This window comes from Humulus lupulus, chromosome 2 (genome assembly GCF_963169125.1).
Source record: "Humulus lupulus chromosome 2, drHumLupu1.1, whole genome shotgun sequence".
Taxonomy (NCBI): domain Eukaryota; kingdom Viridiplantae; phylum Streptophyta; class Magnoliopsida; order Rosales; family Cannabaceae; genus Humulus; species Humulus lupulus.
The window spans coordinates 22373555-22397696 of NC_084794.1; the positions used below are offsets into that span (position 1 = coordinate 22373555).

The window sequence follows — 24142 nt, forward strand, 5'->3', positions numbered from 1 at the left end:
GTATAAATACTTCTTTCTTTCTTTTGTAACTATGTGGATTGTATTGTATATATGGACATATTAGAACATCTCCGAATGTAAATTTTCTGACAAATTTAGCACAAAAAAAAAAAAGAATATATTTGGCTTGCAATTGTGCTCCAACTCACTATATATGCAAATTAACTAAAAAAACAATTTTAATATACAAAAAGTAACCATTTTAAAAAAAAAAAAATTATTGTAAAATAAGTAGTTATTAATTGTTAATGTATAAACTAGTGTCAATATGGTAAATAAAAAAGTCTACTGTTGTGCCAAATTTAATACATATTATATCTTGTACCAAATTTGGTATACTTTCAAGAAAAACATTGAAGTAATAATTTTTCTAAAATGTACTAAATATAACATTGTACTATTTTTTGGCACTTCATTGAAGATACTCTTAGATTCTATTTTTTTATTTTTGGTTGTGTAATTGTAGGTTGGATACATATTATATCTTGTACTAAATTTGACACACTTTCAAGAAAAACATTGAAGTAATAATTTTTCTAAAATGTACTAAATAAAACAATGTACTATTTTTTGGCACTTCATTGAAGATACTCTTAGATTCTATTTTCTTATTTTTGGTTGTGTAACTGTAAGTTGGATATGAGATATTACTTTTGTTTTTCTTCTTACCTTAATTTTTGGTGTTAGTATAACTGTGAGTTGGATATGAACATTGTTGACGCCGTTTTTCGTCAACAGATAAAATAAGAGAGCACGTAAACAATTAAAGACAATAGCTAAAACAAACAAACGAATCAGACACACGGTTTTTACGTGGTTCAGCAGTTAAATCTGCCTAGTCCACGAGTCTCTGTTATTAATCTCAAGATTATCTCTGAACAATTCTCTAGCATGAATTTTCCAGAGTTTTCTCTCAAGAATCAGAAATTCGGTCCTTTACAATGGTGCATGACTTCTCTATTTATAGAGAAGGATGCAGAATACTATCCCACATATTTTGGGTAGTTACTCTTTTGTGAATAAAAATAAATGACTTTAAATGCCAATAATCAGATATATAAGGAAACGTTCCCCAAAGATCAGGAAACGCATAACTGACTAAATAATATCCCACGATTCTTGGGGATTTACATCAATAAATGAGGATTACATCCCGTATCTACAATACCTGTAGATATTCAAAGTGATCATAGCGTATCTCCAAGGCTTCAGCATCTAAGGTTTCACGTCATTGTGCGAGCCACTGACATCTCCCGAGCTAACATTGCTTTCGAGATAGCATATCGAGCTCGAGATCCCTGCTCCGAGGTTGTTCCTGAAGATGAGGGGCTCTCAGAGCTATCTTTCGAGATCGAGATCATTTCGAGGTCACCATATTCGAGGTCTGTATCATACTTTGCAGGCTCCGATTTACAATCGTAGAGCATACCCTAACCCTCACGAGACCATTTAATGCGAACTCAGCTTTCGAGGTCATATTTGCTATGGCTCGAAATCTGGGTATAACAAACATGTAAGACGATGAAAATGTTAAGAAAAAATAACGCTTAGGCTGTGGCAAATTTCAATCCAAAATGGTGGGGTTGTACATCTATCAATAATTGGAGGCTTTTGACTAGAGAAGGTTAATAATTTCTTTTGTAATTCTGATTATTTTATTTAATGATTTTCAGCTTAAATGTGAATTTATTTTTTTAACAATAACAAAAGAGTTTAAAGAAACCAAACTATATTCTCTTCTGCTCTACTACAAAAAAGAAGACTTTTAGCTACAAAAATATTAGTAGCAAATAATATATTTTTGGTAGCTAATATTTTTTTGCTACCGAAAATTTTTGGTAGCTACTCCTTAGCTAAAACCTTGTCGCTAAATGTATTTTGCTACCAAAATTTTTTGTAGCTCTAATAGTTCTTATTTGCTACTAAAATTTTTGTAGCATAAAATGTTAAATCTAGTAACAAAATAATTACTTTTGAGAACTACTAAAATTGTTTTGCTACTACAATTTGGTAGCAAAATGCTTTTAAATTGGTAGCCGAAAAAATTGTCATTAAAATTAATTTTATTTTAAATTCAACAAAGCTATTTTACTACCAAAGTTTGGTAGGCAAACAATGATAAATTTAGTAGCAAATAAATTTTGCGTGCTAAAAATACATTAATTTTGCTACTAAAATTGGTAGCAAAATTAATACAAATTAAAAGATCTTTTTTAACAAAATATATTCATTTTATATATATATTTACTTATTTTGTTATATTATTATAGCATTTCTAATTCTTTCTATATTATTATATTAAATAAACATTAATAAAATTTCAAATTTAATTTTATAAAATTAATAAACCAGGATACAAACTAATTAAAATATATAATACACAATCTGTATCTAAAACATAATCCAAACTAATTTCACTTACACAAATCAAATTTTTTACATTTGTTTGGTATTTACAAAAGAACTTAGTAGTAATATCTACTCAACATCGAGATAGATTCACTAATTGCTCCACATTAAACTCTTGTTATACTTGTACTTGAAGGCTCAATTCATCTCATTGTTGTTTTTTATTTCCAAGATCAATCATAATATGTGTGTTCCCTAAAATATAGAACCATAATTGAAAACAAAAATTAATGAGACAACTAAACAACTTAGTAAATAAAGAGAAGCATTTTGATTAAGTAGAAACATTAGTTGAAGAGTGAGAAACAACAACCTTTTAAGATGAGGACACAAATTGAGTTGATCTTTACAGAGTAGAAGTACAAAGCCTCCATAATAGATAGCATAATCAATTGTCATTTCAAGAGTGAGAAAAATTTATGATTTACCCTGGGAAACAACCCATATAACTTTTATAACAAAAAAAATTGGTGCAGTATATATAAGACAGTAAAATCATCCCCACAAAAGAGTACCTTGGTTGAAATAGGCTCATCGTCGGGAATTCCTCTTCCTCCAAATCCAGTAGCTAGTATTCCTTTTGAAAAAAATATATCACATAATAAAGTTGGCTTAACAAGTTGAGTTAAAGCATCTTCTAGGTCTATACGTACACATGCCTTAGGAAGAATATTGCATCCTACAAACTGAAAGGCTTGTTATAATACAAAGAAAAGTTTACAATATTGTCTTTAGACCAAACAAAAACTTGAAAAAATAAATCGTAGCCAACAATCAAAAAGAAGAAGTGAAACTTGATTATACAAGGGTTGTGAAAGTCTTCCGAACAAAATCTCAAGATTATAGAAATAATATTAACCATCCTCAATATATATATATATATATATAAAAAAAAACATTAGACTCTGATGATGAATTTAAATAGAAATCATAGCTGAAGTATATTAGCAAAAGAATCACAACCTTATAACCTTATAAAGTGGGAGAGGCTATCTCTAACGTGTGAAGTGGTTTGATAAGTAAAAAAAAAACTAATTCTATTGGATAATTTTTTTAAAACATTACTTATTATCCAAATAAATCTAATTATTAAAAATAACAAAATAGTAAAGATAACTATAATCATTAATTATAAAATTACAAATAAAATTTTAAAACTTAATTTACTCAAAAAAATATATACGTAAAAGCATAAATATAGAGATTAACAAACAATATTTTGAAATTCAAATTTCAATTTATTTTGATTTAAAAATACAATATATATATATATAATATAAGCACAAATCTAGGAAATGTAGGCATTATTAAATAATAAATATTTTGAAATTTCAATTTCAAATTGAAATGATAGATACGAATGATATCTAATAAATGCCTAAATATATATTAAATATCTTCCTTAAATTTTTTTTTACTTATTTTACTCTTCATTCTTATTTGTTTTTATGTTTAGAGTTCTTATGTTTAGAAGTAAAAGGAGCTGGTTATATTCACTGCAATATATATAGAGGAGCTGGTAACGAAATAAAGGTTTGAATTTACTATCTTATTTCACTAAAACAATGCATATGAGATCACAAACATCGATCATGAACATATCCTTTTTCTTAAATTGAATATCATTAAATATATATTTATATAACTCAAAAAATTAAATTATATATGTTCTATTTTTTTCACTCTTTAGTGTGTTGAATCTTCAAGTTGCTAATCTTAATTTTTTTTTATGCATGTAGTCATTCTTTCTTGAACATTTATTGGGGAAATAATTTAGAAAAAGGTATGTGAATTTCCACACTTATATTTAATGATATGCATTGTGTTAAAGCAATATATTTGTAAAGTGGCTTACCTATAAACCTCTAATGTGTCTGACATATATAATTGCTTGATGATATATATGAGCATTGGTGTACAAATTTGGTGTCATAATGCAATGATTATTACTTGCACAAATAATATCAATTGAGGCAAAGTGTATGTTATTCTAGTAGATCATACAACACAATCGACTAATTATATTCCTTGTAAAGTAAATTATCTGATGCTCATTCTCAACATAAACATGCAAAATCAGTGTCAAATTTTGAATTAATTCTTTAATTCAAGCAATAGATTTCCATGCAAATATTTGTTCTCTTTTTTCATTTTTCCATTTTACCACAAAAGTGTTATGTTATTTTATCACATACGGTTAAATAGAAAAAGAAAACACTCACACACCCTTATAGATTGGAACCCATTAATCCTAAATTGTGTTTATCCAAATTATTCTCATATTAAACAATACAATCAACTATAGTAGTACCTATTTGTCTGTAGCATCTTTGTAGAGTCCCAGAATATTACTTAGATAGTTAGATAGTAGTAGTAGTAGCAATATCTAGTATTAGTTTGTAGTATGTTAGATTTTGTGGATTTTGGTTCAAACCGGGACTTAGTTGGAAACTTCTAGCAATAGTTATGGATTTTATAAGTTTAACCTATAGTTAAAGAATATTAATTATAACATAAGGTTTGATTAATATTGCTGGTTATTAATATGATAATTATTATAACCTAAGGTTTAGATAGAGCCAATAAGAATATGACACTTGTTATGAGCATGGTTATTCCTAACGTTTAGAAAGAGGCAAAAGGATTATGACGCATGATTATTAAGGAATTGTTATTTTAATGATAAAATAAGGGAAATATAAGACTTAGTCTTCATCAAAATATGTAAGGAGCATGACATTTGACATAATTTTATTTATTTGTGGATTAGGTTGTTATTTAGATAATTAAATAGATGTAAATGTATAAAGATGGTCTAAATCGGAGTCTTATAGCTCCAGTTATGGTGATTTTACTGCATGTGAGTTTAGAGTTACGAGATTTAGGGAGTTAGAAGTTAGGATTCTATTTGTTTTTAATTTTAAAAATCAAGCTTTGACTCCTTCAACCTCTCTCTAAACAATTTGACCAAGTCCTAAGCCTTTGACTGAAGAATATTCAAATATTTTCAATTAAATTCATTATTTTTATTCAAAACCAAAAAGAAGATTTTTATTACTAGAACTCTATAAATAGGACTTAGAACCCAGCCCTTCTCCTCACTCTTCAACTGTGATCATACTCCAAGGTGTTAGTGAGAACATAAGAGTGATACACTTGGGTAGGAAAGGAAAAAAACTTTGTCATTCTTAAGCTTTATAAAATACTTGGGAAGTGAGGTTTAGTATATTTCGGTATTGGAGTTAGACAAATCCATAAGGTCAACTAAGGTACTCTTATTCTTTAAGTTCAATCCTTTAAAACTCTTTAGTTTCTTTAGTCCTTTTATTCAGATCCTAACTTGTGATATTGGTTTTGATTAGACTCTTGAAACTTAAAGATCTTTCTTGGTAAGTTTCGTCTTGAAGGTTTGCATTTGTTCTCATATCTCGGTTTTTGTAAGGAAAATAGGCTAGATCTTGTATGTTTGAATGATATGTTATGCTTTTATGTTATGTTATGTATAATATGTTATTATAAGTTTATGTTTTAATATGTTATGTTATGATTTACCCTACCTCAAATATTAGACAGGGGACGTAGATGGGTTATCATACACTACATGTGATCTAACCTACCTCAAATATTAGACATGGGACGTAGATGATTTATCACATGTCATAATGGCCATTATTAGTATAGTCTTATATGGAATATGTTGTAATATGTTTATAGTATATGTTATAATATGTTTTTAGTATATGTTATGATATGTTTATAGCTATGTTATGATATGATTTTATGTGTATGTTTATGGTGTTAGTAGTTTTTCCTTGTTGGGCATTAGGCTCATTCCTTTTTTTTAGTGTGATGCAGGAAACTAGATACGGAGGCGGAAAGATTCTTGGTATCTTGGCTTGTGTGTTGAGGATGAATGGAATGTGTGGACTGCGTGTCGATCGATGATGAAGTTATTTATTTTTAGTATTTTATATCATGTTTTTCCGCATTTAGTTTTGTAAACAATTTTCTTTAGTTTAAAATGATCTTTTATGTTTTAAACAATGGGTGCCCATGCCATATTTTCTATTATTATGTATTTGATACAATATTTCGAGATTTAATAAAGTTATATTATTTCTTATGTTTCTTTCCCAAAATAGTAGCTATGTATAGTAGATTTAATGGTCCAAGGTCTTAGAAATAGTTGGGTCATTACATTCTTCACTGCAACTAGAGTATTATAAAAAAAAAAACATCACATCAATCTTGCTCATTCATGCTAAACATATTCCTCCATATATATCCTTAGGAAATCTGGGTTGTTGCTCTCATCTGTCACTCACTCATTTTTATTGAGAAAACAATGTCCTTCACATCTGCTCAATCATACAAAACACCAATGTCTACACATTTTTTATATAGAAAAGATATATCATCAGTCATAAAAATAGCAAAAATTTATATCTAAAATTCATAAAAATATTCTTGTCATTATATGTGCTGTCATGTTGACACCAAAACTAGAACATTAAAAAAATTAAACCAGTACCATCATACGAATCTCATAAAGCATACATAACTCAAATTGAGACAGTTATGCTTAAAATATTATATGGTTGTATTAAGTAACATATAATATATTATATATTTAATGATCAACATGATATATTAAAAAAATGATAGCAATCATCTATATTACTTACGGATAAAGCAGGTGAAAAATTGCTACTCCTAAAACATTGGCATATGACAGGTTTACAAAATACAAATACTAAATTAATGTTTTGAAGTTTGGAGTCTGACTACAAAAGATTAAGATTTCTAGACTTCTAGAGGCATCAGGAAGGCAGTGGCGGGAGATATAATTTACCAAAAAAAATGCTAATAATTTTACACCTAGCGCAATTCTCCTATTATTTTTAAATAGGTTTTTTTTTTAAGTGTCCATATCCAGTGCGTTGTCTTTTCTTGTAGTGTAGACTAACATAATAGCTCACAACGTTGACTAAGAGATCCGAATTAAAATCTTCCTCCACAAAATGGCCACATTTGAGATTTATTCTAGATCATTGGTAAAATATACATTATTTGTTTTCTCATGTAATCTTTGGGTATATTAGAAACACCAAATATAGATGCATTTATTTGACATTTTAATCACACAAATTAAACATTCCTTAAATGAGATAGAATAGACACACCATCAATCTATAATCAGAATAGAAACTAGAATTTCATAAATCTAGAAGATGAGCTACAACTAAACACATTAAAAAATATTACACAAACACATTAGATGTGGTTCATGAGAGGGAATAGTTAAATGTTATTACCATGGGAACTACAATATCTTTCTTCCTTATGATCCTCAAAAATGAAGTTCAAAAGAGCACTAAAACTTGAGAACATATAGACTTTGATCTGAAATATTCACACCTTCTTTAATTTTACGGGACAAGATAATTATTCTTTATTTTTGAGGAAATTCTTTAATCCCAACTCTCGTTTTTTTTTTTATATATATTTTGGTTTGTTGATTGATATCATCAAATTTATAAAAGTTTTTTTAGAAAATTGTAAATGTTGCTTCAAATATTTGCTTATTTATTTATTTTATATATTTTTTAATGTAAAAAAAATTGTTAATGTTAAATATCTTTTTTATTGTAGTATAATCCACCATCTACTTGTTTAAAATATAATAGAAAATTGATGGATAAAAGTTGGATTTTCAAGAAGAATAGATTATCTGCAGAGTATTATGATGGACTTAAGAGTTTTTATTAAATTATCAACTTTTCACTTAAATGGTGCAAATAAGATTTTATGTCCATGCATTTTACGTATGAATTTATATCATCATGACTTGGAGACTGTTGAGTGTCATATATTCGTAAAGAGATTTTATACTAAATATGTTACATGGGAGTTTCACGAGGAAGATATCACAGAAGTAAATGAATATCGAGAGGAAGTAGAATCAAACATTGAAGAAGACAAGATATCATATGATAGCAATGATGAAGAAGAAGACGATATGATACCAGCATTAGAAGATATAGCTAATCAGTATCATGGAAAGAGTGATTTTGTGAACCTTGGAGATTCAAATGACCACAACAATGAAAGGAATACACTACCTGACTTATTTGCAGAAGCAGAAAAGGAGTTGTATTTTGGATGCACTATGTTCTCAATCTTAACATTTGTTGTTAATCTAATGCACATTAAAGTGATGTGTGGTTGGAGCAACATATCATTTGACTTGTTGTTGGACTTACTTTGGAAAGCATTTCCCAAAGACAATAAGATTCCACGATCTTATTATGAGGCTAAGAAAATGTTGTGTGATCTTGGTTTAGGGTATGAAACCATTCATGTATGTGAGTATGATTGCGCTTTATTTTAGAAAGAGAATAAAAATGTTGAAAGATGTCCTATATGTGGTCATGAACGATACAAATTCCAAGGAACTAAAGGCAAGAAGATCCCACACAAAAAGATGCAATATTTTCCTATAACTCCACTCCTACAGTGGCTTTTTATGTCTTGACATACATCATCTGATATAGGGTGGCATAAGGAAGAATGTATTGATACAGAAGGTGTACTTAAACATCCGGCAGATGCAGAGGTGTGGAAGGATTTTGATCGACAATATCCTGATTTTGTAAAAGAATCTAGAAATGTTAGGTTGGGATTTGCAACAGACGGGTTCAATCCATTCAGTGATTTATCAAACTCATACAGTATGCGGCCAGTGTTACTATATATTAAGAATATAATATTTTTAAGGGAATTAGGTCATTTGAAAAAATATGTAAAGAACAAAGCCCGACCTGAAGGTTCCATTGCTGAAGGATACATTATTACTGAGGCCTTAAATTTTTGTTCAATGTATCTTCCTGGAATAGAAACACGCTTTAATCGTCCAGATCGTAATCCAGAATACCTTGGAATTAGAAAACAATCAACCATATCTATATTCAACATGCCTACAAGACCATTTGGAAGACAATCATCTATCACACTGACTCAAGATCAACGAAACCAAGTTCAATAGTACATTTTGAATAATTTTCCCGAGTTAGAACCATACTTAACGTAAGTTTATTGCTTTTTTTTCTTTCTAATTCAAACAAATTTTTGTTTTAGCATAAAATTAATCGTTTAGAGTAATTATTATGAAAACAGAGAACATAAATTATTCTTACAATCTCAAGGAATTTTGGATACCGATCAAGTGCAAAAGAATGAATTTTCAACTTGGTTTGAAAATAAAGTAAGTTTAAAATGTCAGTGTTTGATATTTTAAATTTATTATGCGCCTTTATCTTACATGTACAATATGTTATTGTCAACACAAATAAAAAAAATGAATGAAACATCATCTGGTGAAGGACAAGAAGATTTGTATGCAATTGCAATGCAACCAGATTATTTGGTTTGTACTTATGCTGGTTGTATTGTTAATGGAGTTCGATACCATACAAAAAGTCGAGATGAAAAACGTTTAACTCAAAACTATGGTATTCAGGTTGAAGCCGAATATGATGGGAAAATATGTCATTTTTACGATGTCATTGATGAAATTTGGGAAGTACATTACCTATATTGGAACAAAGTTATATTGTTCAAATGTTCTTGGTACAATACCAATGAAAGTGAAAATAGAATATACACAGAATATCATTTTACTAGTATAAACACCAGCTCATAATGGTTTGAAGATGAACCATTTGTTATTGCCAATCAAGTAAGTTTAGTTTTTTATTTGGACGACCTTAAAAAGAATAAAGATTGGAAAGTGGTGCAAAAAGTAAATCATCATCATATATGAGTCATACCATCAAAGCCAAAGGATGGTGAAGTTGATGATGAAGATCCGATTATCATAAATTCTTAAGCATATCAAGAAGAATCGTCGAATGACATTGACGTAAATTTTGATTCAACGACAAGTGATACTAATCTTATTCGGGATGATATTGAAGATATAGAATGTGGTGATGGATTGTTCAATGATCTTCAAATAGATCATAGTGATGAAGTTCAAAATGAAATAAATAGTGATGACACTGATGAAGAAGCTTTACTTGATGATTCCGAAGAAACAACTTTGAGTGATGAAAGTGATTAATCATAAAGTGTGTTATTATTATTATTATTAATTTTTGTAAATTTTTTATTATGCAAATTTATTATACGCTAATTGAATTACATATTTTCAGCTCTTTAATCATGTCAAATAAGAATTCTCTTGATCCACCATTAACTAGTATAAGGTTGTTTGGTCGTAAGAGGACGCATATTAACTCTTCATCATCTACACAGTCTCCTTATCCTTTGTCATGTTCTCCAAATGATGAATCAGCAACACCATTAAATGATGAAACACATGAATCATTTGAAGGTACAAAGCGTTCATGTATAATTTATGATAATATATACATTAAAAATTTAATGAAAATGGTTTTGATTACAAGTAGTATTATAATTATTGTACATAATCAAAGAAGAGAACTCGTGGCCCTACTCGTGGGGACGGTGTCAGACGTTTATTAAAAGATGATGCAAGTAAGTTAAAGATTTACTATAAAAAAGGTAAACTTCTAGTTCATGGGACACATGCCAGTACATTTGCGAACACTGTTGGTGTAAAAGTATGCCATCATGCTCCACTTCAATATAGCGGTTGGGCCAAAATTCCCCCAGAAAATAAGAAAGTTGTATATGCTCGTATCATGGTATCTTTACGTTTGTATATTTATTTTATAATATTATTTTTACACAAAACAATTATTTTATAATTTTGAATGATTTATTAATTTTGTGAAATTATTTGTGTAGGACGTATTCGAAATGGATTTTCAAAAAGATCCATATCTAGAAACTATTTGCAATCACTATTGTTCAGAGCGATATAAAGACTATCGTAACAATTGTCATACACAATACAAAAAAATCATCAAAGAAGGTAAAAATCTGTTAGAGAATCGACCTGTGAAGTTGGTGCTTATAGACGAAGATTGGGAACGGATGTGCAATGAATGTTTCTCTAACGAAGAATGGAAGGTATCATATTTTTCTTGAATTTGTTCACATTTCATAATTTTTAATTCTTAACACTAACATGATAAGTATTTTGTAGAAAAAGTCAATTGGAGGGTAAAAAAAAAGATCAAGTGTTTCTTTTATGCATTCTGGTGGAACTAAGTCATTTATTCAGTATTTACATGAGGAGATAAACATATTTTTGACACAATATCATTGTAATTTTATTATATTTAATGTTATTAATTATTTAAATGTATTACAGAAATCAAAACAAACAATGGATGACAAAGTACAACAAGAAACAATGAAGTTTGGAGAGATTGAAATGTTTCGAAAAACTCATTGTACAATTAAGAATGAGTGGACCCACAGAATAGCCGAGGACAAATATGTATGTTCAACTTTTAAAAATTATGAATTTTTACCTTCTAACTTTTGTAAAACTATTACACTATAATTTTGTTGTTATTGTAGAAGGAAATGGTAGAGTTACGAAAAGAGAAACTCATTCAATTTGAAGGTGGATTGTTACTAGTAGTGGATGAGGCTGCTATATACAGGCAAGTTTTAGGTGAAGAAAAATATGGTTGGTTACGAGGTTTTGGTCCTATACCCGGAAAGAAGATGTCAACCCAATTATCATCCAAATGTGAAGAGATTGAAGATGAGCGTTTGAAGAAATTAGAGAAAATCGTTGAAGATCTTAAAAATGAACAAGATAACAACATTGCAAGAATTGTTCAAGAAAATATAGAGAAGTTCTACGAATCACAACAAAGTCGATTATTAGAATAAAGAGCACTAGAGTCACAAATCACACCTCCATCAATGGTTTTATGAAATTTTAATTTTTAAATCTAATATTACATATAATTTATGATGTTTTTTTTCTCTAATCAATTATTAATTTTTATCTTTTGTTTCAGAATAAACAGTATAGCATTTCCCCGCAACTGGAGCCATGTAAAGGAAAAGATCAACCCTCTTCTTCACAAATTCTCAGTAAATCCTCCGCAAGTTTAAAGGAAGTGCAAAAATCTCCAATTCAATTTGAGATGCCCAAGGACGCTCCAAAGAGTGTAAAAGCTGTATTACTAGCTGTTCGACTTTATGAACCTTCACACACATTTCGTATTCCCATGGACCCAGAAATTTTAGATAATGATCAATACTTATTTATTTCACCTGAAGATGTGATTCACCTTGGCACCATGACAGAGATTGGAGCTCCTTGTATAACATTTTGGATCAGGTAAAAAAGAAATACCTTTCACTTAAATCTCATGCACAAAATAACATTATTTGTCTTAGAAATTCAATTGTAATATTTAGGATCTTACATCAAAAGTTGGAAAAAACAAATCGAGCACAATATTTTCGTTTCATTCATCCAACTTTGGCTTTGGATTCGTGTCAAACACAAAATGCAATATCAATGAAAAATCACTTGGAAGACACAAAAACAGGATAATTTTGGTTGCTTCCTATTCATATTGAGTAAGATTTATTTATTTAACTAATTACATTATCAATATATTAATTTATATACAATATCATATTTTATGGTCAGTAGATATCATTGGATGCTAGTGATAATTGATCCATTGCGTGATACATGTTATTGGCTTGATCCAATTAGACTACCCCCGCGCAACGAAATTAAAAGTCTAATGGCAATGTAAGTGAAATAGTACTATGGATTAGTCTTATTTAATTTTTACTTTAACTTTATTATTAAATATTTTATTTGTTTATTAGGGATTTTGATTACTACAATACCTCCAAAAATAGGCAACCAAAAGAGACTGGTGTTATATGGAAATCTATAAAGGTAAGTTGTAAAATAATATCACATAATATATATTACATTTGATAATTACTTTAAAATATTACAATATAACATTGTATTGAAAATTTAAATTATCAAAGTCATTTTATCTTGTCATTTACATTTTATAAATTTGTGCAGTGTCCTCAACAACCATCGAATATCAAGTGCGGATATTATGTAATGAGATATATGTGTGACTTTTGCATGGATTCTAGACCAATCAATTGGTTAACTATTCATGTAAGATGTATATATATATACTACTGAAATAGAATATTTTGTTATTATTATATTATACAATTGACTAATATTCATTATTACTTACATTTATTTATTTCAGTGCAATGAGAAGATGAAAGATTACACAAAACAAAATATTGATCAAATTCGAGTAGAGTGGGCTGACGAATTCATGGAATTGGTCGACTAATTCCAATGAGCAATACTATAGTTCCTTCTCCAATTGTTTCATTTTCAAAAGTTGTATCCAAAGAGTTTTGTGGTTCTAGTTTTTTATTTATTTTGAATAGTTTTATAGTTACTATTTGCAAGACAAGTGCTCTTTTTTCCCCAAGAGGCTTTTTCCCATTTTGGTTTTTTTTTTACTGAGGCTTGCCATAGGTTCAATGCAATATCTTTGTTTCAGGAAAGTTATCCCTATACATGACTTATGTAGTTTCTTAATTTTATTTTCCTTTGAGTTTGCTATTGTACTTATGATATTTTTAATTTTATCTTTTGATTTTGTCCATATACATTTAGTTGGTTTTTTTACCTTGATCTTATTTTTTAAAAAATAAAATTATTTTACGAATTAAAATATTATTAATTTGTTGAGAGTTCATAACACAAATCTAGATTTAATTACTTTATGTTTGGTATTCTTATATATTTTTTACACTATAATTTTTATTGTGTACTTTCTCTACCAATAGTTTTGTAGCAAAAATACTACCACTAGAAATATTTTATTTACTAGTGCCAAAATATGATATAATTTAGTAGCAATAAATTTATATCTACTACCAAAGAATGGATACCTAAATGGGTAAAAAACAAAGATAAAATCATACAAAGTGCATCAATTTTATATTTGGTGCTAATATTTAATTTTAGCTACCAAAATATATTGGTAGCTGACAATATAAATATGCTACCAAATATTTTGGTAGCAGACGTATTTGGTATCATTTACTTATAATTTGCCACTAAATCATTTTGCTACCAAAATTTAGTAGCAAATTTATTCATTGGCGCCGACAATATTAGCTACCAAAGAACATTGGTAGCTGAACATATAAATATGCTACCAAAATATTTGGTAGCAGTAATATTTGGTATTGTATGATTAGAATTCACTACTAAATCATTTTGCTACCAAAATTTAGTAGCAAATGATAATTAACTGCTACAAAACAAATTTGGTAGCTAAAACTTTTGTAGCAAAAAACCTCATTTCTTGTAGTGATACACTGCAAACATAAGTAAATTAACCCTTCACCATTGCCTAGAAGATTATATACCCAATTTTCAAACTTAAAAAATATATATAATAAATAATCAGAATCCTCAATCAAAATTATGTGCATTTTAGACTTCATATTTCTAGTAAGGACTCGATTGTTCTAAATCCATGATTCTCTGGAAGGGGTCCATTCCCTAGCCGCATACATATTATTGCTTCCAAACCTGAAACATTAGCCATAACATACTTAGCAATCTGTTTGAGATGGATGCAGTAATGTTGAGTTTGATTTTGGTAAAGATCTCCTAATATTGTAATAATATTTACATCAATATTAAGCTCCTTATGCAATTGGAGCAAATAATTATAAAAATAGATACTAGGAAAAGTTAAATTATAGACCAAACTAACTATAGACTTAATGAAACGGTGACACTTTTAAGTTGTTAGCCAATTTGGAATTTGAAGTTTTATGCTTAAAATATACCAACTTTAACACTAATTAATTCATTTGTAGAATTCCTTCCTCTTGCTTGTTACTAGTACTTCCAAAGAAAAACTCAAAAGAAATTGAGATGCAAAAAGTCCTATAAGTATTAAAAAAAAAAAAGAAAACAATTACCTGCAGTCCTTGCAGCCACGGCTTCTTGGAAGTCATCGGTGATGAACAACATGTCTGCAGGCTTATCTACTCCCACTGTTCGCAAAATCTCTAACTACATGTTTCTTTCTTGTTTCTGCACTTCAATAATTAGAGAATTCAATAATTAGAGAAGAAATTTACTCTGAGAAAAGTAAGAATATGCCAATGCATAAAGAGAAAAAAAGACTTACCCAACTGAAGTATCAAAATATCCACATAAGTACTTTCTCAAGTCTCCATAATTGGAATTCGCAAACAGTAGCTGCTGTGTTTCTCTATTACCACCTGAGTATATGTACACCTTAAACAAGAGAAACACCATGATTGAAGCACTGTATTAATATTTTTCCATTTACAATAAGAAATTTGTTTAAATGCTATAGAGTAGATCTTGATCAGATTATACTAGAAACCCGTATAGATAACATCATATACACTATTACTGATACTAGTGACAATGATCATATAATTGTATAGTGTGTCACAAATATAATTGCATAATTTTTCCTAAAACACCATTATTGTGTGCTCTTTGGGGTAACTGAACCATAATTGGTAATAGTTGATTGATGAAATTTACAATGTAAACAGACAAAAACCATTTGTTATTACTTTAAAAGACATTTTCTTATTAAAATAAGTAAATTTGGTTTTGTTGTACATTTCCTTAATTAAAAAGAAAAAGAAACAAATTTTCCTTGACAAAATAAGAAAAGGGAAAATGAGAGAAAGTGAAAGAACTGTGAATCCGAATTTCTATACCTTAAATCCCAAAGCATGCCATCTTTCAAGTGCTTCTGCAACATCATCAAATAAAACACCCACCAACTGATTGCTTTGGAACCCAATTTTCCATATGTGACCCTGCACATCAAGTGTTTATTGAGAACAATAGCCCAAAAGAACATTACAATTTCCATATGCAACTTACTTGCAGTTGTCTCAGGGAAGGAAAATTTATGTTGGCCCGAGTCATTGCTTCTATGTTAGCAACTAAAGAAGCAATAATCAAATCTTTCCCAACATAGTCCGAAGGAATGGGCAAAGCACCAATAATACCTTGTTCCAAATCATTCTCAATCTGCCAAGGTAAAAGAAAACTTATTTTCACTTTAAATTTCACCAGACATAGTATCTCTCTTCCTCTTCCCAAACTCTAAAACTTACTCTCCTCTCCCCGGGCCCTCAAGAAACGAAGGGAAATAAGAAGGAAAGCGAAGGTAAGGAGATCTAAAAAAAGCTTGTTAGACAGTTTAACATTTCAAAAACTGAAGAATCATACTTGCGAATGTAGCAACTTAATATCATTCTGGGTTTCTTTGCTGTCATAAGTTGCAGCCAAATGCTTTCCCACATTATCACGGGCATAAGGTAAGAGGACATTAGTAACAAATGATATAGAAGTTACAGTCCCTTCAATATCAAGAAGTACACAACGCTGCACCAAACCGCAGAACATTATAAGAGAAAAGATATACAACAAAAGACAATCTAAAAAATATAATGATAATAATAAATTTCTATCACGCCTCAATAAAGAGACATCAGTTTGAGAAATTTAACAAGAGCTATAATGAACTCTGAACAGAATTATATTACTTCTTTGAGTTAGAGAACACCATGCATTTACTTCGGAGAGCTCAATCATGTAATCTGAACTCCGGAACCCTGCCTTCAGAGCTCTGCTGAAATTCCCATTACATTCCCAAGATCCACTGGTATTGTGAAGAGGACCAGGATTAGGTGTAGACCAATCTAACCCCAGCTGATGCAGCTTGATAGCAGCATCAAAAAGATAATGATAGCATTCAGCCTATATGGCAACTTATGCATTAGAGGAATGAATGAATGAGTGCCTAACAGCTATACATTTTGCCAAAACATAAGCAATACAAAGGAACTATAGTAAATTAAACATATTGGCCTTCTAATTACTCGCTATTTTTTTTAAGGGCATAAATATTGAAAGTCACAACTCAAATATGCAATGAAGTACCAGTTAGGTAGATCAATTCTAGTAGTGCCCACGCTTAACAATGAGACTTTTCGTTGAGCACCTTATATTATTGTATGTCACTGAGTAGCAGTGATTTACGGATAAATGAAATCCCATGTCCATGTTATATTTTTATCAACACAATTAAAATAACCCATTCTTCCCAACTAACCTGAGTTTTCGTACTAATCCATGAATCACCCCATATAAACACTCCATGGTTCCGAACAAGCACGGCTGTTGTTTTGGGGTACGCACTAATCTGCAAAACACAATTTATAACAGTCTCAGCAGACAAAATTATTTAATAATCCGATACTTATTGAATAAGACCACTTCTTTTTATAGCCAAAATATTCACTCTTTCATTCTGTTCAACATATTTCAAATACATGGTATGGTCCATGAAAATTGCATTTTCCCAAGCAAAGTCTCCACACATAATATGATCTTAGTTTCATCCATCACAGTAAAGTACCCATTCATAATTTAAAATCACTCCATTAGTGCATATAAAAAGTATTCACAAGATATTGGTATTAACATAGAACAAAATTATATGCACAGTTGTGACAGAAGAAATAGTACAGCTTCAACAAAAGACTCCATGAGCTTTACTACATGTGCCGTGTTCTCAATTATCGGGACCACAAGTTCATCATGATTAATAACCATGTCCTTGAATTCCTTTTATCATCTCCATATGTGTGACCTGAAAATTTCCTGCAGATATTAGACAATGATGTATGACTTAAAAATGGACTGCAAAAGGATTGATCACTGTTACAAAGCATGCAAGAGATTACTCGAAACTCCTTCGAGAATGGATTTATCATTGTTGCAATACAAGATTCCATCCCATGACTGTGAACAACAGCTCCTGCATTACACATCTCAAACACCTGAAGAACAAAAGATAGATGGGGTCGCTGATTGAAAAGAAAAACCAGATAATAGCAATTAAAGGAGATTTTCTATCTACAAAAAAATTCCAGATTTTCAGCATATTGTCATTAAGAAAGGCACATTTCTCATGTAGCTATAAATTGCAAAATGACATCCCACTGCTTCAGCAAAAGAACGTGTGGAAATGAGATCCATATGGACAATTTGAAAGGCAAGATTGTTGAAGAACACAGTACAATATGATTGAAATTAGGGTGCCCATTTAGACTAGTTGTGATGAAATTCAGATGCAATAAGTTAAAAACCTTAATTTCAACACATACACACGCACCCAAAAAAAACACACCCTACCTTGATGACCAGAGGACCACAATCACTACACTTAATGGGCTTATGAGGATAAGGCTTAAGAGAAGGCGATGACAATATAAATCCATCTGAAGATAGCACATACATGTCCTCTGAAAGCATTCTTTCCTTTTGAACACCTGGATGTCAATAAGTGGAGTCCGTTGTAAATAGCAATATCAACAGAACTGACAAACATGCCCATTCTACACTTCAAAAGTAAATAAAAACCTCATTAAAAGCTCATACACATCTTAGCCCACTACACTAAAAAATTCACAATTTGATAGAATAATTAGACATAGTTTTGCATGTGTTTGTGTCGATATAATATGTCAAACGTATACAAAATAGAAAAAGAGATTATATGTATATACTAGAGGGAGACGTGACAATGAGCTGTGCAGGCTTAGGAACCGAGTCATCATGGACTTTGATGGCAATGCTGCCTTTAGCTCCCGAAAGCCATCCCAGAGTGTAGAAGCGGCGGCAGAGCTCCACTGCCAAAGCCTTTGTATCAGTCACTGCCTTTCTCTCCAAATATGGCTGAGAGGATGTCGTCCCCTCAACACCATTCTGAACCACTAATTGTTCCAATGTTGTTAACCCCGTGAACATACCAGTACGGCTGATAATGGTGATGAGGATGACTTTCTGTTCCCTGTAACATAAAAGTTCGAAATTCAAATCAATTTACAATCTTTTACAAAACGGGGATGTTGCATGGCACAACGTTCCCATGCACCCATTCCCTCACGCTGACCTTTTCACTTTTCAGTGACTGACAATACAAATTGAATCAAAAAATATATATGTAATTTATTTTGAAATAATGTTAGTTAAATTTTTTTTTTGGTCGCATGAAATCATGTTAGTTAGGATAGGGAACTTTGGATTTTTGATCATTACAAATACTTACTATGAATACCATATTTCAACAAAATACTTAATTTTTAATTTGTATTATTTCCATACCCGTTTTAGGAAAGTAATTGCGTACATATATAAATATGCTTAAACAGTGGTATAAATCTAATAAAAATAAAATGAATGTGAATAAGTACTTGGCGGAAAGGGACAAGTGCAATTTCCTCCTCTTAATGTCCATCAAGTCCTCTTGGGCCCAGACATCAACGGTCGTTGGGTGGCCGATTCCACAAATGGTATTATGCCTTGGAATAAGCCCACATCAGCGAATGTGTATTGTACTCATACAGAGACCATATATAGTATAAATATATATTTACTTGTTTAAATTAATTTTAGTTAGTAGTTAAACTACATGTATATTCTTTTTAGTTTGAAATAACTTCCATATGTTTCCAAATAAAAATGAATTCCATACTCTAATAAATTATAATTTTTTTAAGTGTCAATGTGTCATGTTAATAAAATTAGCCTTTAGTAATAATAATTAGGGAAATTCCTTGGTATACTAACATTTACTATAAAATTTCAATTTTACGGTGCAAGTTTTACTCTTTTATATTTATATTGTATTTTTTTCAATTATACTATTTCACTAATTTAAAATTTTCAAAAATACGGTCTACTTAAAGCTAATACACTTTTTTATTTAAACATTGTTGTCTACCACTTACCAACTTTGTTATATGATGATATGCATTTTTATCAATGCCTCCAGATAAACACAATTGAGTTTGTGGGTTTGATTCTCTTTATTAATGCATTGCCATCATTTTCATTGTACTCACATATGTATATATATATATTATTTTTGATTAAAATGAGTATGAGTGCGTTCCATTTATAAGAGAGAATTGAATCAAATTGATTTCACATTTTATAAAAAGTTGTATATATATACATATATGATGAGAGTTATATACTTGTAGAACTAATGTTATTATAACAATATTAATTTTGAAATAAAAACTTATTAAAAATTATGATTAGGTTGTTTTTTTTTAAGTTAGACATAATTAATCTGATGATTTAAAAAAAAAAAACAATCAATATAAGATCAAAGCAACATGATAATATATGAGGTTGCTACAATTAAATATTAACACAAACATAAATTTAATTAACCGTAACAACCTCGTAAGGTTGTTTTGGTTGCTTTATTAGATGTTTCGGTTGATTTGTCAATTTGATAAACAATGATGAAAAAAAAAGTTATTTGGATCAACTTAAGCAACCATACCAGCAACCTTATATGCAACCTCAGCAACATGAGATGCAACCTCAGCAAGCTCCTATGGAACACCAACAGCAACCTGAGCTGCAGCTACCTCATAAACTTAATAAAATAGTATAGGTTTCTTTTAATTTGTTTAGCAACCATTAAAATTCTTAAGCAACCCATAATTCTCATAAACATTTTATAAAGCAACCCTTGAAAATTATAAAGCAATTCTATGTAATAACTTATTAAGCAATACATAAATCACACATGTTAAGCAACCCATAAATTAACATGTTAAGCAACCCTTGAAGCTCCTTACACAATCCTTAAAGCAACTTCATAAACAACTTATTATGCAACCCTAGAAACTACTTAAGCAATCCATAATCCTCACAAAACAACATGTTAAGCAACTCTCTAAACTCCTAAGCAATCTGTAATCCTCATAAACAATCTATAAAACAAACTCTTAAGCAATCCTTGAAAATTCTGAAGCAATTCTACATAACAACATATTAAGCAACATGTTAAGCAACTCATATAACAAACTGTTAAGCAACCCTTGAAACTCCTTACACAATTCTTAAAGCAACTTGATAAACAACGCTTAAATTAACTTATTAAGCAACTCTTGAAACTCTTTAAGCAACCCTGGATAACAATTTGTTAAGCAACCTTAGAAACTCCTTAGACTACCCATAATCCTCATAAAGCAACATGTTAATCAACTCTTGAAATTCCTAAACAACCCATAATCTTCATAAGCAATCTATAAAGCAACCTCTTAAGCAACCCTTGAAAATTCTGAAGTAATTATATATAACAACATATTAAGCAATATGTTAAACAACCTTAAATATCCTAATCAACTCATAAAACAACCTATTAATCAACCCTTGAATCTCCTTACGCAGTCATTAAAGTAACTTGATTAACAACTCATAAAGTAACCTGTTAAGCAACCATTGAAACTCCTTAAACAACCATATAAAGTTTCATTTTTGTAGTATCAACAATTTCAATTAACAAGTCCGATTAAGAAATAACACTTATCACCACAACTCAAAATTAGAGGGAAAAAATATTGAAGGTGGGAAGAAAAGCATTGAAGGTTGCAACCTCCTTTATTTTATTTCTTCAAAACAAAGATTTAAAAAAAAGGAAGGAATAATTAATTAATTTAATTAAAATAGCATCATAACTTCACATGGACATTTCCAAGTTTTCAATTTGACACATTTAACATTTTCACAATTATAAAATTTTCCCCAATATTATATTAATAGAATTGTTGATCTTCAACTTTATTTCAAGTGATATATATAATCATGAAAATGAGAAGATCAATGATATCAATACATACTATATATTTGTTTTTTTTTTTATAAATGCAGCTACTCCACGTGTTGAACATATACCCACATAATTTTACCTGCACAACACTCATAATTTATGATAATATATATATATATATATGATTTAGTTTATATATATATATGTATATATATAAATGAACATAAAGTTCTATACATGGTACTCATGTGGCATGGAATCTAAAAAAAAATTAATAATAACAAAACATACTACATATACACATGTTTGACTATGCTTTATTCACTTTCAAATTAGACCAAGATTCACATTGTTTGTAATACTTGCTTCAAATGCGTACTATTGTGCAAATCGTATTTTTGCAAAACATCTTAAAGGAATATATTAATGAATGAATTATTTAATTACCGTATTTTTGCATTAAAACTTTTGTATATATGTATTAATGAAAAAAGCCCTAATAATTATCTAAATATTGTAAAAATATATATATTATGTTATTTTAAAAATTTAAGATAAAATAAAATATCTATCTAAAATTATTTTTAGCAATATGTTAAATCTCAATCAAGTTATATACTCTCATTATAGTAATTAAATTAGTATGTCTTATCACTAAAACTATATCTCAAAATAAATTTTTTATTTTATTTTAATTTTAATCTCACATTAAGAAACTGAAGTTAAATATGCCTGTAGAAAATAAAGCAGAAAAATTCTCACCTGGTGATAACATTTCTCGACGGATCTTAGCTTTAACATTGTAAACATTTCTGGATTCAGATACAAGATTCGGGTTCCTTTGCTTCAAAGCCTTGAGAATTTGGCGTGGCCTTTTACCAGCTACACTCATTTCCCTTATCAACGTAAGCTCTTCTTCACTAAACCGACGACAAGAAGGGTGGTCAAAGATATCTTTTGAAGGTTCGTGATTGTGTTCTCCATTCTTAACACTCAACATCCATAAATCTTCATCCTTTTTCCCCACTACTTCAAAAGGGCAATTCGTTAGCCGAGTATTCTTCTTCCTTTGCCGCATATTTTCCCCCTTTTTAAGCCTTTTACGATAAACCCCACCTCTATCACAAGCAATTGTTACATATCTGTCCTTTGAAGAATCCTTGATGGAAACCATATATCCCTGTGTTAAGGCAAAGTCACACACATGTTTAAGAAGCTCTTCACGACTTTGAAAGAGTCCCGCAGGTGGTGGAAGCATTTTCTTGTCTTGACTAGTTGCATTTTCTTCATTTTGATCCTCAACTTCCATCATAAAAAAAACTAGCCAAAGAAGTTCAAGAAAACATAAGTTTAAAGCAGATAAACCAAGCAAGACTCAAATCTAAACGTCTCTATACACCAAGCAGAACTAATCTTCTCTTTGAATTATGTTCTCCAAGTGTGATAATAGTGTGATAATTTGCATGTTGTATGCACAAAAATATTTAGTGGGGTTTTTGGACTTGCACTAAAAACAGTGTAGTTTCGAAATACAGCTTGACTCAAAGTGAAAATTCTTGTAATTTCCCAAGAAAACTAGAATTACATAAAATGCAACCCTGCTTATGCAAAGACTCCTCTTTTTCCCTTATGGGCATTCTTTATAATATCATCATAACAAGTCAAGTGAAGTGAGACACTATCATCCCCCTTTGTTCATTTCTATATGTTGGAACTTATTTATAAAGTGTGAATTGTTAAAAAAATAGAAAAGGTGCTTTAATGACTCCCTAGAGGAAGAGTCTCACATTTTTTTAGAATACTCATTTGTAAGGGTATATAGATAGTGGAATTGAGCATTGAGGTTGTGCCCCAAGGGGTACCCACTTTTGTGGAAGAGGGAGGAGTCACACAAAGGCTCACCTGGCCGCCGCCGCCCGTCCGACCGAGCCGAGCTAAGCTTGTTGGTGTGGTGTGCACCTTATTATTTTTTTGAAAAAATGTATTTATTAAGTATTATTTTATTTAATAAAAACGTGATTAATATTTGGTAAAACTGAAGACTTTTTCTCTTCAGCTTTTTC

General features: G+C 29.9%; 1 protein-coding gene across 1 annotated transcript; it reads right to left on the reverse strand.

Annotated features, from left to right (window-relative positions):
• Window positions 1-14736: 14736 nt before the first annotated feature.
• On the reverse strand, window positions 14737-18710 carry LOC133815907 (probable bifunctional methylthioribulose-1-phosphate dehydratase/enolase-phosphatase E1 2). The gene is made up of 10 exons (XM_062248674.1): window positions 18190-18710; window positions 17972-18095; window positions 17556-17645; window positions 17018-17200; window positions 16670-16825; window positions 16319-16468; window positions 16150-16251; window positions 15579-15688; window positions 15367-15481; window positions 14737-14968 (listed from the first exon to the last, which is right to left on the reverse strand). The coding sequence occupies exons 2-9, from the start codon at window positions 18056-18058 to the stop codon at window positions 15457-15459; spliced, it is 903 nt and encodes a 300-aa protein (XP_062104658.1). The 5' UTR covers window positions 18059-18095; window positions 18190-18710; the 3' UTR covers window positions 14737-14968; window positions 15367-15456.
• Window positions 18711-24142: the final 5432 nt, after the last annotated feature.